The sequence below is a fragment of the Sorghum bicolor genome, chromosome 2, assembly GCF_000003195.3.
Source record: "Sorghum bicolor cultivar BTx623 chromosome 2, Sorghum_bicolor_NCBIv3, whole genome shotgun sequence".
Lineage (NCBI taxonomy): Eukaryota > Viridiplantae > Streptophyta > Magnoliopsida > Poales > Poaceae > Sorghum > Sorghum bicolor.
The window spans coordinates 63,038,566-63,057,147 of record NC_012871.2 but is presented as its reverse complement, the minus strand read 5'-3'; the positions used below and the strand labels follow the sequence as shown (position 1 = coordinate 63,057,147).

At 40.7% G+C, this 18,582-nt stretch overlaps 1 protein-coding gene and 1 pseudogene across 2 annotated transcripts; one reads left to right on the top strand and one right to left on the bottom strand.

Moving 5' to 3' along the window:
* Positions 164–1,519, bottom strand: LOC110432753 (annotated as a pseudogene).
* Positions 12,546–18,450, top strand: LOC8055838 (disease resistance protein RPM1). Of its 2 annotated transcripts, none has more exons than XM_021452830.1 (3): positions 12,546–12,699; positions 14,416–14,538; positions 18,131–18,450. In XM_021452830.1, the coding sequence occupies exons 1-3, from the start codon at positions 12,603–12,605 to the stop codon at positions 18,217–18,219; spliced, it is 309 nt and encodes a 102-aa protein (XP_021308505.1). In that variant the 5' UTR covers positions 12,546–12,602; the 3' UTR covers positions 18,220–18,450. The 2 variants fall into 2 exon arrangements, with proteins under 2 accessions (XP_021308505.1, XP_021308504.1); XM_021452829.1 differs by lacking the exon at positions 18,131–18,450 and adding an exon at positions 14,655–16,728 and having other exon boundaries at positions 12,546–13,044.

Sequence of the window (18,582 nt, the reverse complement as noted above, 5' to 3'; positions counted from 1 at the left end):
CGAAAAGCCCCTTTTTTTTGGTGAGCAAAGCGGGTACGCGGCGTGCCTTTCAGTTATCCCCCCACCCCCTGGGCTGCTGAGATTACGCTGATTAAAAAGGAAATTTTTGTGGAGATCTTCAGCTGGAGAGGTGGTGATGGTGTCGTCGAACTCGTGCAAAACGCTAGGGCCACTGGCTTTTTTGAGAATTGATGGTAGGTTTGTTCCAATCTCCAATGATGACTGCGCATTATCAGGTGATGAAATGAAACATGTGAAGAGAAACTGCGTGTGTTGCGGGAGAGGCAAGGGCGTTTTGGGTACTCACGAGTCATGACTGCAAAGAGCAGAAGCAGAGGGCAGAGCTGCTGGACTGGGCCGGCCGGCTCGCGTGGCCTGTGGGGGCCCAAACCTTTGCCTGGTCTCGTCAACGGAAGTCGCCAGCGTCACAGGCTGATGATAGCAACTTGATTTCTTTTATTATGTTATATAAAATTCTGAATATTTTTGGTCACGTATGTAAACCACTAAACATTTGACACCTTTATATAAATATAAAGGAAGGAGGAGGATTACTAGTGCGGGAACATCGAAGCAGCACTTGGAAAAATCAATGGCGTCGCGCTCAACTTGACTGGAAATCACATTAGCCTTGTAAGGGCCTGCACCTCCGTGCTCGGTGCTCTGGACGAATTCGGGCTGGTTGGTGACGGACCTGACCCAAGCCCACTTGCGGTCCTTGGTGTCGACGGGGTTAATTGCGCGCCTTGGCGACCTCCGCCACGGGGACGTAGCCGTAGTTGCCGTTGATCGGCCCCGCCGGCACGAACCCCGTGTACCCGGCCATGGCCTTTCTGCCTGAGGCGGCGGTACAGGAACTCGAACTGCCCGCGCATGATGCCCACGTCGTTGTCCTTGTCCACCGTCTTCGGCACGCCCGCGACGGCCACGGGGAGGTCGCACCGCCGGACCTCCTGGTAGATCTTCACCAGCCCGCGCATCGTGCCATCGCCGCCGATGGCGCGCGTACACCTGGTTGAACCCGCGGCGGTCGATGGCGTCCACGATCCTAGCGAGGTCGAACGCGCCGCGCGACGTGCCCAGCACGGTGCCCCCGACCTTGTGCCAGTGGTGCACCGTCGCGGGATACAGCGCCAGGGGCTCGTCCTCCTCCTCGATCGGAGTAGAACCCGCGGTATCCGTTCCGGAAGCCGAAGACGGTGCGCACGCCGCAGAGCTCCCAGAGCACGACGACGAGCTCCCGGACGACGGTGTTCGTGCCGGGGCAGAGCCCGCCGGAGTTGACTATATTGCCGTGCGCACGCGCGCCGGGTCGGACGTGAGTACGTGACCTCGCGGCGTGGCCCCGCGCGGTGGTAAGCCACGAGGCCACCGCTGCTGCCGCCGCCGGAAGCGGGGGAGGGAGGCGTCGAAGAGGATGTCGCGGAGGACGACGTCGGTGGCGGCCGGAGATGAAGAAGGCCGGGGAAGGGTGGTACAGCGGGTGGTGCGTGATGGTGTTGGGGATGTTCGCCGCGTGTGGTCACCGCCCAGGTGATTCGCGACTCGCGAGGGTGGCGGAGCCCGTGGAGCTTGAACGACGGCAGGCGCATCTCCGCCATTGCCCATAGTCGTCGTGTGTGTACTCTGTGCAGCTGTGCTGGTGTCAGTTCAGTCGGGGTGAGCGCGGTGCCGTGCTCCGGTGCTCGTGTTGTTAAGGTGCCGGGTGGTAGGAGAAGAGTGGAACGTGGCAGGGCAGAAGAGTGCATGGCGCCACGCTGTGGGGATGATCACCAGAGGCAGAGCTGGCTCCGTCCACCGCTCAGCCGTTCACTACTGCGTATGCGTGCTGGCTTGAGCTTCTCCGTTAACTTAGGCCGGGTGCCGCACCATCAAATATCAGCAGGTTTTGGGCTGAACTGAACATGATGCGTAATTTTTTTTTTCGATATGCGTAATTACTACTTTAGTTTAGATTAGTTTAGATACTACGGGGGTACGGGGGTGTTTGAGACTGCTCCACGAATTCTGCTCCATAAACTCCGCCGTGGAGCAGCTCTAAAAAAAACTGGAGTTTGTGGAGTAACTCTTTAGGTGCTCTCACAACTCCACCCTTTTTTCTCGAACTGAGTGCGTGGAGCTGAAACCGTTTGGCTAAAAAACATAGAGCGGAGCTGAAAAACATGGAGCAGAGCAGTCCCAAACACCTTCCGTTCCATTTTCTAAAGGCACGTTTGGAATAACAAGGTCTACTAAAGTATACTTTGGCCATTGATGATTCATTTAATTTATATTATATTGTTATAACTACAAACTTAGGTCATTTGATAGTATAATTACTTACAAATCCAATTATATCATGTTTCTATTAAAATAATTAAAGATAACTAAATTATTGGTCAAAGATTTTAAGGTTTAAATCTTGACATAAGTGTTCAACTTATAAAAGGGAATGGAGGTGGTACACAGAAAACATATTCTAATGTATGTTTTTTTTTAAAAAAATATTTTTTTTCTCTAATCACGTTACTACTCTCTTCTACTGATCACACAGCTAGTGCTGGACTTAAAACTCGATAACTGAAATTTAATCCGGAATCTCTTGATCACTATTTTGAATAATAAATTTAGAAACCCAATTTCAGTTCAAGTAACTCGTACCCGATTGAATAGAGTTTTTTTTTTTAAACGGAATCCACGGTTCCCTTAACAAACATGTCGAGGCAAATCGCCAGATACAAGGTCAATTACAAATTCAGGAGCTTGATTGAAAAATATAGAGCATTCAGGGGACAAAAAACAAGCTCCATGAGAGGCTAAAGCATCAGCAATCCTATTACATGTTCTATCACAGACAGAGACTTTACAAGAATTGAAGTCATACAACATGTGGTCTCTAATCTGATGGATTAATGAACCTATTGTACTTCTGTCCCTCTCCATTGAAGATAGAGCCAATGCTAAGGTTGTAGTATCCGTTTCGAGAATGATATGCGTCATGCCAAAATTTGCTGCATGCTGTATTCCTTGGAGGGCAGCCATTGCTTCAGTTTGCAAAACAGAAGCCGCATATCTAATATTACCAGCACCAGCTACAAGCACATCCCCACATGTGTCCCTAATCACAAAGCCCCAGCCCCCTGTTCTTGTTTCTTGATAAAAGGCACCATCAATATTGATCTTGTAAATGTCAATAGGTGGTGGCTTCCATGAGCATGGTATAGCTTTTTTTATTTGACTGGCCTGTATTGTTCAATCTCTCAAATTCAAATAGATGGTATAAAACATAATTCTAAATTTCTTATGCATTCATGAGCCTGTGTCCTTCATTTGCTTTATTCCTTGCCGACCACCATCTCCACAGCAACACTATCACCTTTATTTGTATAGATTTATCCAGAGACAAGATCATGTTGACAGTTTTCTTTCCTGATTGACACGTTTGCAACATCACTCTGTGTTCCTCCATGTCCATTAGCCGCCAACATTGTTTCACATATTTACATTTGAAAAAAATATGGTTGCAGTCCTCATCCAGTCTATTGCAAACCGGACACAGGGTGTCTATTTTGATTCCTCGACGTGCCAAATTTCTTTTAACAGGTAGACTATTGTGGGCTAAACGCCAAATAAACATCTGGACTTTGTTGGGGACTTTCAGTTGCCAAATCTTATGCCAATGGAATTCGTCTTCCCTGTTACTTGCACTCGTAGATGTAGAAGCATCCATGTGTGGCTAAGTGCATCTCTCTTGGCCACAGCTAACTTGTAACCCGATTTAACCGAGAAATGTCCCTTTGAATCAAAATGCCAAGCAGGCCAATCTTCCATTCGGACATCAACAGGAATCCTGAGAATCTCATTTGCATCTTCTGGCCAAAAGCTATCCTGTACTAGTTGCACATCCCATTGTCCTGTTATTGGATCAATTAGCTCATCTACTCTTCTCAATAAAGAAGCACGCCTTGGTGTAATTGGCCTTCTGGTAGTGCCTCTAGGTAGCCATGGGTCATCCCAGATTTTTACTTTTTCTCCATTACCGATCCTCCAAATCAAGCCTTCCTTTAGTAGTTCTACCCCTTTTAATATACTTCTCCAAGTATATGAAATCCCTGCATGCGGGCGACAACTAAAAATATCTGACCGTGGAAAGTATTTGGCTTTTAAAACTTGACCACATAATGTTTCAGGATTTGTGAGTAATCGCCATGCTTGTCTGCATAACATGGCCATATTGAAAAGATGCAAATCCCTAAATCCTAGACCACCCTTTTTCTTTGGTCTGGTCAGCTTATCCCAACTCAGCCAATGAATTTTATTATCTTTGTCTTGCTGACTCCACCAGTACTTAGCAATCATCATGCTCAACTCATCGCACAGGCTCTTTGTGAGATCAAAACACGACATAGCATATGTTGGAATGGATTGAGCAACAGCCTTGATCAAGATTTCCTTACCAGCCTTGGAGAGGAGTTTTTCCTGCCAGCCCTGTATTCTTCCCCATATTTTCTTCTTAATATACTCAAAGGTCCTTTTTCTTGATTTCCCTACAGACACAGGCAAACCCAAGTAATTTTCTCCTTTAGTTTCATAATCAATTGATAAACACGCCTTTATTTCAGTTCTCACATATTGATTTGTATTTGGACTGAACATGATATATGATTTGTCCTTGTTGATCATCTGTCCAGAGGCCCTTTCATAAATTTGTAGGATATGTGCCAAATGTTGTGCATCACTTGTTCTTGCTTTCATTAGAATTAGAGAGTCATCATCAAAAAATAGATGATTCACATTCGGTGCATCTCGACAGATTTTAACACCCTCAATTTTCCTTGTGTCTTCTGATCTTTGTAATAGTGCTGACAGACCTTCTGCACATAAGATAAATAAGTAAGGTGAAAGTGGGTCACCTTGCCTAAGGCCCCTTTGAGGAATAAGACGATGAGTGTATGATCCATTAATTTTAATGCTATAAGACACCGTGGACACACACTTGAAAATAAGCTGCACCCATTGCTCATTAAACCCCATTTTGCGCATCATTTTCACCAGAAAATTCCATTCTACTCTATCATAGGCCTTGCTCATATCAAGTTTGATTGCTGTTAGCCCACCTGCCCCTTTTGTTTTAGATCTTAGATGATGTGTCAACTCATATGCCAGTAGGACATTATCAGTAATTAACCTTCCTGGAACAAAGGCACTTTGAGTTGAAGAAATGATGTTGGGAAGGATCTTTTTCAATCTATTGGCTAGGACCTTAGAAATTAGTTTATACAGCACATTGCATAGGCTGATTGGCCTAAAATCTTTAATACTTTGAGGGGCTGCAATTTTAGGTATTAACACAATAATTGTATGATTCCATCCTTCCGGCATTGGGCCACCATTCAGCACCCCTAGGACCTCTTCTTTGACCCTATCACCAATTAGAGACCAAAAAGTTTTATAGAAAATAGAAGGCATACCATCAGCACCAGGCGCCTTTAAATCCCCTATACTTTCCAATGCGCACCAGATTTCATCACCAGGGAAAGGCATAAGCAGGGAATCATTCATTTCTTGTGTGACTCTAGGTTGCACACAATTCATGACCTCTTCGAAATCATTTCCTGCATATGACATGAATAATTGTTGGTAATGGTTAGCAATAAAATTCTTTAGCTGTTCTCCTACTACCACATTTCCATTTTCATCCTTCAGTTGCCTCACAAAATTTTTCCTTTTTCTTTTCGAGGCAAAAGCATGAAAGAAGCTGGTATTCCGGTCTCCTTTAGTCAACCAGGTGTTATGAGCTCGCTGCTTCCAATACACATTTTGTTGATCTTGCAAGCGTTGAAGCTTATAACACAATAGATGTTCCCGGTTAACATTATATTCTGATATATTTTGTCTTCGACATTTTTCTAATTCCTTCTTTATATTGTTGATCCTCCTATCTAACTCACCAAGGACATTTCTATCCCACTCCCATAACTCCCCCAACATTCTCATTTGTACCTCCATCAAGGTTGTATCACTTTCTGCCAAGGCCATCTTCCATGCTTCCTCCACCCGTGCCATGTAGTCATCTTCTTCCAACCACCTTGCTTCAAATTTTGGTAGGCTTTCCATCTGTTGAACCCACTCTCTTCTTTCTCTAGTACCAACATCAATAATTATTGGTCTATGATCTGAGTGTCTCGGATCACCATTTATCACTTTTACTATAGGAAAAATAAGTCTCCAAGCACTATTTGCCACTGCCCTATCTAATCTTTCCCTTATGTACCGGGCAGCAATATGGTGGTTGTTACGCCATGTATATGGGTCCCCAATAAACCCCAAATCATGGAGATCGCAATCTTCTAGGGCCGAGCAGAACTTCTGCATACTCAACTCCTGTCTAGGGTGTCCACCCTCCTTTTCACATCCAAATAAAATCTCATTAAAATCCCCACTGCATAGCCATGCCAAATCATATTTATTTTTCAGATTACGTAACTCTTCCCATGTATTATCTTTTGACTCATTGTTTGGTTCCCCATAGATCCCTGTAAATCTCCATTGCAGCCCATTCTTCTCTTTAATAATACTGTCAATGTGATATTTGGATAAGCTTTGTATAGTAACATCAATCTCCCTCTTCCAAAAGAGCGCCAAACCACCAGCCATTCTCACACTATCCACCGTTATCATATTTGGCATTTCTATTTTCCACCTCAACCAATCCATCCATTTCCTATCATGTTTGGTTTCAGACAGGAAAAGGATATCAGGGGCCTCCCTCTTCTGGACATCCAGAAGACCACGAATTGCCGGGCTATTCCCCAATCCCCGGCAATTCCAGGTGATGATCCTCATTTTTGCGGGCGGGATTGTCCAAGCAATCCCGCCTGTTCAATTTCTAGACCCATTTTATTTCCTTCTTTTAGTTCCTCATCTATAATATCCATGGAAATATATTCTTCTGGTTTCAACTTCTTCTTTTGATCTAGATCATCAGCTGGTATTACAAAACCCTCCTTTGTAGAAACTGCTCCAAAGATGGTTCCCTTGGCTTGTGGTACCATTGCCAACTCATTCTCAAAATCTTGATGTACAAGTTGACGCGAATCAGTATCTGACCCCGTGTTGTTACATGGCTGCTTGCGTTTCTTGCTCTGTAAATCCATCTTGTCATTCTCAGAAGGCAAAACCTCCAACCTGATAGTATCACATAGATGAGGGATCAAAGCATTCATTGGAGATGTTGCTTGTTTTATCATCCCCACCTTTGGTTCAGTCAATGCCTTATTCCTTACATTGGTGTCATTCTCAGTATTCTCAGTATTTTGTATATCAGTAACATCAAGTCGACTGCTCCTATTGATGTTGCGAACATGATCATTCAATGACAAAAAATTACGATGTTTCTCATGTACTAAAATTTTCTTCTTGTCATCAGAGGCACGGAGTTTCTCACTATATGGCAATAAACCTCCATCATCACGCTCAGCTGGGTTAGGACATTCAGTTGATGAATGCCCTATAATTCCACAAGAAAAGCAAAAAAAGGGCAAGTTTTCATACTGCACATCATACCATTCATGAGCTTGTCGTCTTGCTGAAAAAATGCCCACACAACGACGGATGGGTTTTGAAACTCAATCACAACTTTTGCACGCAGGTATGGGCCCCATGCCCTTCCTTGTTCATCAGTTTCTAATTTTTCAACCTCACCAACCATACCTGCAAGTTGAGATCCCCATTTATTATTCATAAGGCCTAAGGGTAAGTTCATGATTCTTACCCAAATTGGTAATTGATTGAACCTAATATCAGCAGGCCTCAGATTTGGATCAAATCTTTTAATAAGTACAGCTCGTTTATTTACATTCCATGGTGAACCATTTAGTACACGTTCCATATCTTGTTTGGATCCAAATTCTGCAATGAATAAGTTCTTCCCCACTGATCTGGCAACTAGGTCTTTTGGATTTCCCCAAGCAGGCCGAAGTGCACTCATGATTGTTTGTATGTGTAGCACACTAGACGATAAGATCTTACCAACAATAGCACGGTCAGAAAAAGCTAAAGTATCCTCCATATCATCATTTACTGTCAACACTTTCCTTTCTTCAGAAGTAAGTTTCAATCGGCTGAATCGATCAATCACTCCATCCCCAAGGATTTCATTATCCCCAATTTCTTTGCCCCTATCCTGATTCAAATTTTTCGAAGAAATTTGCTTCTCAGCCTCCATTATAAAGCTCAGTTGGACACAGGACACAAAAAATCCCCAACTTATTGCCACTTCAATAGATCAAGCTAATAAATCTGTCTGCTCCTCCAATCGCAGACCAAGGGCGGGCAGCGAAGCCAGGTTCGCCCCTTAGTCGTCCCGAGTTGCAGAGAAGAGAGAGCAGCAAAGATAGGCAGCTGACGAACAAAGAACTAGCAAACTGTGTCACCTGTTGCTTCTTGAGACGATCCCAAAAGCAGCCGGAAGCTCCCGAATCCCAGGATCCGCCACAGGGAATGTGAAAGCCGAGCTTGGGATTGGAGAAGATCGAAAGATTCGATGCTTTATCAGCTCGAAAGTAATAGCTCAGAAGGAGAAAAGCAGCATCTCTCTACTGTTCACAGGGAACCCTCGAGAAGGCACACGCGTTTGGGAGCTTGGGATGCTGCCGATTGAACACCATGTTTCTTTGCAAGGTTTACATAGTTCATGGCCCATTGGGCCATACTACTACACATATACACACACAGCCCAGCACCGATTTACCCATTTTATCTGAAATAAGGAAAGGCCATATATATGCTATTTAATATTCGTGATTTATTGTACAGAAATCATTTTCCCCTCTTTCTTTTTCTTAATTTAAATACTATAATACAGTTTATTTAGTAGACACTCTAATTAATTAATGACCGGTTTTTAAGAGTGAGGTGTGGTTAATAAAATGAAGCAAAAGCTATGTGCTGTTATGCAATTACCTTCTGGGAGAAAAAGAAACATTACTTTTTTTATCAGGAAGAAGTGAAGGACACTACCTACGTACGCCAAACTATATGCGAGTATGCTTGAGTTTATCAGCCACATTTGGTAGCCATTTTGTAATATTTTTTCTCTCGTAACAAATTAATGAATAGTTTTTTCTGCCATGACTTTTCAGTCATGCTAAACTTTTTTTCTCTCTCAAACAACGCCTAGATGAGAAGCGTCTAGTTTCATTACTGATGCTACTATTTGTCAATGTGTTAGATGCCCCACAATTAAATTTGAACTCAACCATATAGTTTATACTCCTATAAAGTATTGCGATCCAAGACTCCACATATAAAACTGAAGTCTCAAAACTAGTTCACACGGAAAGGGTCTTGCAGTTTGCCCTGTGGGGTTTTCAATCCGAAGTAAGTAACCTTTGAAAGTGATGGTATTTCATGACTTAGGAGTTGTCCTGGATTATTGGTGAAGTCTTCCTTGTATATCTTTCTGTCCTATGTGTGACCAACAACTGAGGCCTTCTTTAGTTCACCTAAAAAACAAAAACTTTTCAAGATTCTTCGTCACATCGAATCTTGCGGTACATACATGAAGAACTAAATATAGACAAAAATAAAAACTAATTGTATAGTTTACCTGTAAATCACGAGATGGATCTTTTAAGCCTAGTTACTTCATGATTAGACAATATTTATCAAATAAAAACGAAAGTGCTCCAAAAAATTTTCAAAACTAAACAAGGCATTGCGAGGAGCGTGTGGTTTTCATCAGTGTTCCCAAATTGGGCTGTAGCATGTACCTCTGGATTTGGATGGCTGCATTTTTTATAGATCGGTGGCACCAAAGCTTTACAATGGATTCCCAATCATTTTGCAAGGGCTACAACTCCTTGGTTTAGGGAGCATGAGATCAAGTTGTGGTGTATGACATAAGCCAAAGGGCTCTTGGTCCAGGTCGTGTATCTGGTCTAAAAAAGTTTTCCTTGGTCCTGTTTGAATAGAGAGACCGCCTACAGATGTTCTCCACATTGCGCTTGCAGTTACTTAGCTTAGAGATTGAGTGAAAGTGAATTAATATGACATTAACTTAGAGCAAGTTTAATAATACAGTCTACTTTGCTGGCTGTAAGGTTCTTTGCAGCTTTCTTTTAGCTTACTCATACAATAGTTAGTTATTCACTATTAATATATGACCCACTTATCTCTTTCACAAAGTTTCTTGATTCCTGTGTCTAAGCTGGCTGTAAGCTTATACCCCACTTCTCCTCTCTCTCTTCCATTCTCTCCTCCACCTCAGCATTTAGCCGGCTTACGATCTATTATAATACTTACTCTTAGAGTCATCTATGATTAATGCTTATGTACTCCATTGACTCACTTAATTAGAGTCATCTATGATTAATGCTTATAGATCTATTCTTAAGTAGACAAGGTATGGACATATACACTGACTCACTTAATTTCTACGAGTCAGCTAGTCAAGTCAACTGACCCCACATGTTTCAAGACAAGATGCATCTCAATAGGGATGAATTGGTCTTTAGCCTTTGAGCTTATGAAGAAAAGGTCAACTGTGTCGGAGTACTTGTTTCACAGTTTAGGTTGCAGATAGATTAGTGACCACTGCAATTTCTGAACCCAATAGCATACACAGTGACGGAGTCCATCAGTATATATGAGGCACCACGGGAGTGCCACATTGCTCCTCAACTCTATACTCCTAGGTTGAGTACCTCGACAAATTGATGCTGCTTTACTTTTGCCTTCAACTTTGCCCTCTGCTTAGGGTACATTTTCCAAATCGACTTGAGGAGGACAAAGGCAAATTGATCAAACGTGTAAAGGTCCAACACTCTTTACCCTCGTTTCATTTATTTTCTTGTTTCTGTCTCAGAGTAACATCGTAGCCAATATATACAATATGCATAAGAGACCCGCATTGTGAAAAATTGGTTTGACCAGTAAGTTAAGAGTTAAGACAGAAATAACTTGGCAGCTTGAGTTGTTGCTAAAGGAAGAAATCACGTCTCTTTCTTGCATGTATTGTTTTCACAATTAGACCTTGTTTGGATGTTGTTGAATTCACTTCAATTCATGTGTGTTGGTGTGGATAGGGGTGGAATTTAGTTCAAATTCCACTCCAATCCACCTCAACACATATGGATTGATGTGAATCCGACTACATCCAAACAAGACCTTAGAAAAACAGTAAACAACCCAAATATCTTGATATCCATACATTTAAACCTTGTTTGAGCAATCCTTTATAAAGGGATTTGAAGATAATCTAAGGAGATTGTGGAGGATTTTGACTTGTAGAGGATTTAATTCCTTTCAACCCCTTCAATCTTCTTCAATCGCCACAAACTGAACAAAGACATATCCTTCTTTTCTTATTGTTTGCCTTTTTTTTTTCTCTCTAGAAGCTACATATACTCCAAGAATAAAGGGTGTATTTCAACTACTTTCAGCAAGTATGATGATATTCCAAATGTAGCAGACTAGGTTTCAAGAAAATGATATCCCTTCAACAATTACATTCACTTATTAGCTAGCATATGGACGTTGTGCACAAGATTAGATATCAATTATAGCAAACATATTACGATGGCGTATTGAAGTAGAACTGCACAGAGAAAACGTAATAAATTTTCGTTATTTTGTTCAAAAACGATAGAAATAGCTGTGTGGCATGTGGAACACTAAAGTTAGCTAAACCCTTAACTAGAAAGATTTTTGAGTTGCAAATGGCCCATGTTAATATGGAACTAATAAGAGATGGACTCGAATGACTAACACTTTTAGTTCTTTATATAAGGAAATTTATGTGAAATGTTACAATAATGAAGCCACATAAACTTTGACTCATAAGACAAAAGTCCGAATAAACATTGTGGATCAATGTATGTATCTTATTAGTGAATACCAATAGAGAGACATGGATCAACCATGTTTTTTTTAAAAAAAAATTCATGACGACTTGATCGACTAAGTTTTCTAGAAAATCTTTAGAAAGGACAATTGGACTAGTTTGGCAGGGCTCTAGCTCTGTCTCCTCTCGTTCGGTAGTTTCTCCGGTGAAACTGAGGTTGTTTTAAAAAAAATGCTTGACAAAAACTCTCTAATGGTAATTTTGTTATAATTTATGCTAAGGCCTTGTTTAGATACAATTTTTTTTGATTTCGCTACTATAATATTTTTCTTTGTTTATGACAAATATTATCTAATCATGGATTAACTAAGATCAAAAGATTTGTCTCGCAATTTACAGCTAAATTGTGCAATTAATTTTTATTTTCGTTTATATTTAATGCTTTATTCATGTGCCACAAGATTCGATGTGATGGAAATCTTCAAAACTTTTTGGTTTTTGGGGTGAACTAAACAAGGCCTAAATTTGTGAGGTGGAGGAGAAGCAATAGGTGATCCTGTATGCTAAAACTTTTTGTTGTTTTATTGAAAAACTATAGTAGCATAATACTATAAGAAAAAATTTACAGTTGCTACCCAAATATTTGAAAAATACACTATATAGTTTTGAGGCTGGTGTTTGCATATTGAAAAATACTCAAATATTTACGACTAATAATCAATCGGGATCCCAAATGTTTGCATATTGAAAAATACTAAAAAAATTCACACTATGCAGAATGCCTCCCCGAGTCCCGGCGGCTTCGCCTCCCGGGTCCCGGCTACCGCCGGGCAGCAAGATGCCGCCGCCTCCCGTCCGTCCGTCCTTAAACCCCGGTGAGGATCGGATAGCCGCTCGCCGCCGATGTCCCTCTCAACCTCTAACATCCCAGCCCTACTCCTCTGCTCCTGCTGCTATGAAGCATCCACAACGGTTGAGCTCGTAGCGCCGGGCGCCTCGGCCGGGCATGGCAGCTTGGTCCGTAGCGGGCGCGCCTGAGTCTCTCACGGACTGCGAAGGTCGGAGCCTATGCCATCCGCACGCAACTGCGGTGGCGCCTTGTTGCTACGGCTTTTAGGCGAGCTCAGAGCTCCAAGCTTTTAGTGGCTTGGCAGTTGGCAGGCTTGCGAATTGCGAAGAAGAGGAACAAAGATTGGTTGCGGCTTGCAGCAAACAAAGCGGTACCTTTCGGCTTTCGATTCCTCCGAGCCTTAGTCATGCACGCACCTTTCATCTGTCAAACACTAATTTCGTAGCAATGCTGCCGCATACGCTACTCATTGGTTCCCCAATCTGAGTTGAGGGTAGAGGCTTCACGCCTCCACCAAGATTTTTTTGATAGCCATTAATTCTTTTTTTTCTCGAATACGTATGAGTATGCGTATCATTGTATTAAGTAGATAGAGGTTTCGAATTTACAAGAATTTACAAGAGTTTCAAATTAATTCTCCCAGATATTTCTCCTTTCCTTTTCAAGCAATGTTATTCCACAGAAATTTTCTAAAACCAGTCTGGGGAAAAGGCCTTCCGGTTTACACAATCATGGAGCCATCCCAATAGTGGACAGCTCTGATGTTTCTGAGCCAAATGTGTATGGACTTTGAAAGTGATAGGATTAATGACATAGGTTTTCTTTGGGCCTTTTCTTTTTCTGCAATCTGCATTAAGTATTCCATGAAGAATCTGTTAAGAAAGTTCTCATTGATCAAATTTAGTCTATTTTGGTGGACACCTAAACGTTTTCCTCACACGCATATGATTAATTAGACTAAAAGCTGAGCAATTGGGATCACAACAGAGTAATGGAGTGATTATTTATCTCTGACCTTAAGTAAAGCAAGGCACTGATGTGGCTATCAGCCCATAGTCTAGGAGTCAGCTAGTCAAGTCTACTGGAGTTTGGTCTTTCCCCCCTTCCGTGGGGAAACTATGGGGGACCTGAAAGGAGTTTTCATGACGTTTACGTCTCAAGGTCCAGCCATGAGAACATTAAAGATCTAAATTCCTCTTTTGCACTGTACAATTCTAGGATTAGCCCCTCATTCAAAAGGTCTAAGTTCTTTTAGATGATGGTATATCTGTAGCAGTGGAAAGGCCATTTGTCTCTAAGTTTCAGAAAACTATTGTTGCCAGTTTATACAACAATCGCAATAAAGCTATGTATGATACATTTAAATTGGTTCATTTGTAGTGCGGCATAAAGAACTTGGGAACTGAACTTGTTGCTCTACTCTAATGAAATAAATTAATGTCCTTTTTGTTGCTTATAATGTTTGGTATATCTGTAGCAGTGGAAAGGCCATTTGTCTCTAAGTTTCAGAAAACTATTGTTGCCAGTTTATACAACAATCACAATAAAGCTATGTATGATACATTTAAATTGGTTCATTTGTAGTGCGACATAAAGAACTTGGGAACTGAACTTGTTGCTCTACTCCAATGAAATAAATTAATGTCCTTTTTGTTGCTTATAATGTTTGCACAATTGAGAGGAAGTTAAATGTTTCCATGTCCTTTTATCCTTAACTTACACCTTTTCCTCCATTCCCCAGGTGAAAACATTACGAAAGTAATAGTAGCATCAGGGCTATCTACTGTTCATACATCTTTTCTCCGCAAGTACATGTACTCCCAGGATAGTTCATCTATTTCATCAATTTTCTGCAAGCCTGAAGGTATTTCAAATGGTTTAGCATACCAAATTTCAATAAAATCAAGTCTTATTTAATAACTATGTTTAGCTTAATAGTTAGTATTTCCTATTTGATAAGAAGTTGTATTACTTTTGTAGATATGATGTAAAAAGATGGAATCTGTGCATAAGATTTCATCTTAGTTTTTGCAATTATATTGTGCTGGCATACTGAAGTCAAACTGCACAGAGAGAAATGGTAGATGTTGTTGTTCTTTTGGTCATAAAAAAGATAGGAATAGCTGCGGCATGTGAAACACTTAAGTTAGCCAAACCCTTGCTTGGAAAGAATTCTGAGTTGCAAATGGCACTTCCAGATAACATGAAACTGATAAAAGATGAACTTGAGATTATCAGTGCATTTCTTAAAGAAGTTGGTATGAAAGATTACAACAGTGAAGTCATACAAACTTGGATAAGGCAAGTCCGACGGTTGGCTTATGATATGGAAGACATTGTGGATCAGTTTATGTATCGTATCAGTGAGTACCAACAGAGAGACACATGGAATTGTGTGAAGAAACTTTTCAAGAGACATCCATCTTTATTTTCACTTAATGAAATTGCCATAAGAGCAGATATAATAAACAAAGAAGTTGTGGAACTTTCAAAAAGAATAAGTCGTTGGGCCCAACCAATAACTGGTATGAATTTTATTCCAGCTGTAAACTGTGACAGCGAGCAGCAACTATATCATCCTGGACATGATCATTCAATCAATGACAATGAACTTGTAGGAATTGATAAAAATAGAGAAATCTTGATCAATTCACTGCATCTGGAAGATCCCCCTCTTCGGATCATTGCTGTTTGGGGTATGGGTGGCCTTGGGAAAAGCACCCTTGTCAATAATGTCTACAAAAATGAAGCGGTAATATCCAAGTTTAATTGCCATGCATGGGTTTCTATCTCCCAATCATATAAGATAAATGATATTTGGAGAAACATGCTGAAAGAAATTCATGGAAATGACAATAGAGCATTTGATGCTGGAAGTATAGATAGTGCACAACTAAGAGTGAGGCTGACAAAAATTCTGGAGAAAAAGAGGTACTTGATTATATTGGATGATGTCTGGACTGCTGAAGTTCTTTTTAAAATTAGAGAGATTCTTGTTGATAATGGCCTAGGAAGTAGAGTGATAATCACGACAAGAATTGAGGAAGTAGCTTCAATAGCTGAGGCTGGCTGTAAAATCAAGGTTGAGCCTTTAAATGACCATGATTCATGGCTTCTATTTTGTAAGAAGGCATTTCCGAAAAATAAAAATTACATTTGTCCCCCGGAACTACATCAATGTGGTAAAGACATAGTGGAGAAATGTGATGGTTTACCATTAGCTCTTGTAGCAATTGGGAGTTTATTGTCCCTCAAAATAAGGAATCATAAAGAATGGAGGTTTTTTTACAATCAACTCATTTCAGAGCTACACAACAATGAGAACTTAAACCATGTGGAAAAAATTCTAAATCTAAGCTACAAGTACCTGCCAGACAATTTGAAGAATTGTTTCTTATATTGTGCTATTTTCCCAGAAGACTATCTGATCCACAGAAAAATGTTGATTAGATTGTGGATCAGTGAAGGGTTTATTGAACACAAAGGAGGATGCAGCTTAGAGGATGTTGGAGAAGTATATCTGACAGAACTCATTCAGAGAAGCATGTTTCAGGTTGTAGCAAGGAACAGTTTTGATAGGATACAGTGTATCTGTATGCATGATCTTGTTCGTGAACTGGCCATTTACCAATCGAAAAAAGAAAATTTCTGTGCAATTTATGATGACATTGGGGTTGTTCAGGTGGGATTACATCCTCGTCGTGTATCGGTACTCCAGCACAACAATGGCATTCAATCCAGCATGGATCCATCCAGGCTTCGCACCTTTATAGCATTTGACACCCGCATGTCATCATGTTCATGGCATTCTTTTATTCCATCTGAGTCTAAGTACCTTACAGTATTAGACTTATCCGGCTTGCCTATTGAGGATATTCCTAGTTCAATTGGGGAGCTATTCAACCTTAGGTATCTGTGCCTAAATGACACAAATGTGAAGGAACTCCCTAAATCTATCAATTTACAAACATTGAGCCTTGAGCGCACACGTGCACTGAATTTTCCACACGGGTTTTCTAAACTGAATAAATTGCGTCACCTCCTTATTTGAAAATTGCTAGATGCAACATATAGAAGTTTCCATAATTGGGAATCTATGGAGCCATTTGATGGCTTCTGGTATTTGAAGGAATTGCAATCTTTGAACGAAGTTCGAGCAACTAAATTGTTTGTTGCAAAACTAGTTGATTTATCCCAGCTGAGATCTCTTACCATTACTTATTTGAGGAGTAGCCATTGTGCACAACTGTGCAATTCTTTATCAAAGTTGCACCATCTTGCAAAATTACATATAAGAGCCATCAATGAAGCTGAGCTCCTCCTGCTTGAGGATTTGACATTGCAAAATCCTCTTGAAAAGCTAGAATTGGTAGGGCGGTTGTCTGAAGGAACTTTGGAATCTCCCTTTTTCTCTACTCACGGAAGTCAACTACTGCTAATGGAGCTAGCATGGTGTCAGTTGATAGATAGTCCAGTGCCACAACTTTCTGAATTGTCAAATTTAACTGAACTACGTCTTACAAGGGCATATACTGGACAACAGCTAAACTTCCATGGCAAGATGTTCCAAAAGCTGAAGAAGGTAGTCTTGTGGGATTTGCCGCAGGTCAATCAAATATGCATACATGAGGGAGCTTTGGTCAGCCTTGAATATCTTCACATTGATAGCCTCAAGAAATTACGGGACGTCCCTCTTGGTATCAAATTTCTCAATTCTATCAAAGAAGCATACTTTACTAGGATGCATTCTGAATTTGCGAGGAACCTTCAAATGGGAAAGCTAGATCAAATTCCCAAGGTCTACTTGTCAACAGAAGGCAAGTGGAATCAACTTCCCAACCAATATAGCTTTATGCTTGCACCTTTAATATGTATATGATGTTTATCGGCTAAACAAAACATTTCCAGAAGTGGGACGATCCCATCCAAAAAAACAGGGATGGGACCATTGTATCCCATCATATCTCCAAAGAAAACATATGAATAGATTATCTATTGTGTAATGATAGAGGTGAGTAATTTAGATGCAAATCAAAGGGTTACTTTAGATTATTTTTATAGTGACATAGGTGTATAATTTAGAACAAATTTAGGGGTTACTATATATGTTATATTTAATAACAGAGTGATTAGTCAATTTAGATACAAATTTAAGATGTTACACTGGATTATCTTTTATAGTGGCGTAGCTAGGTAATTTTGATGCAAATTTTGGGGACTAATATATTTTATTTTTTTATAATGGCAAATGTGGTCACTTTTTTATAAAGTGGAAGCTTCTAGTGCTCATGTTTATTAGAGTCTACCGAATTGACGGTGGGATGTTTAGAAATTTTGGAGTTCTAGTTCTTTTTCTAGCAAATCTCATGATTATTAACATAGAGACTCTACTGAGAGCCTTCAATCAGTAATAGTAAAATAACCACTTTATGACTCCGCTTGTACTTTAAATGCAGGAGTATCCTCGGTTCAATCAGAAACCACTAGGCTGCCTGGACCACCGCAATGGCGCATTTTAAGCGGGTCAGGATGGGTTTTCATCTAACATGTCACATGTCTTGTGAAACTGTGGTGTGGATGCATAACTTTGGCCCAAGCCTTCAGTGTTGGAAGAATTAGTAATATCTTGGCTGTCTAAATAAGTTTGTTCTAGCTTATAATTTTTATATTATTCCAAACGTGAAGAGATTAGCCCTTACACGATGTGAAGATGATATTGTAAGAGATGGGGTATACATAAGCAGATTTTTGAATAAACTCAGTGTTTCTTCAGTAAGCTCACGCTTCATCATAGTTTTCAGTTACTCCTTTGGTCACTATGGTGGTAGCTCACGCTTCATTCTAGTTTTCAGTTACTCCTTCACGACGCACAATTTCTAACTAAGCTCTTCAAATTGATTAGTTTTGT

Excerpts from the sequence above, each read along its gene's own strand:
- LOC8055838 (XM_021452829.1), top strand. The coding sequence starts at position 14,752 with ATGGTAGATGTTGTTGTTCTTTTGGTCATAAAAAAGATAGGAATAGCT.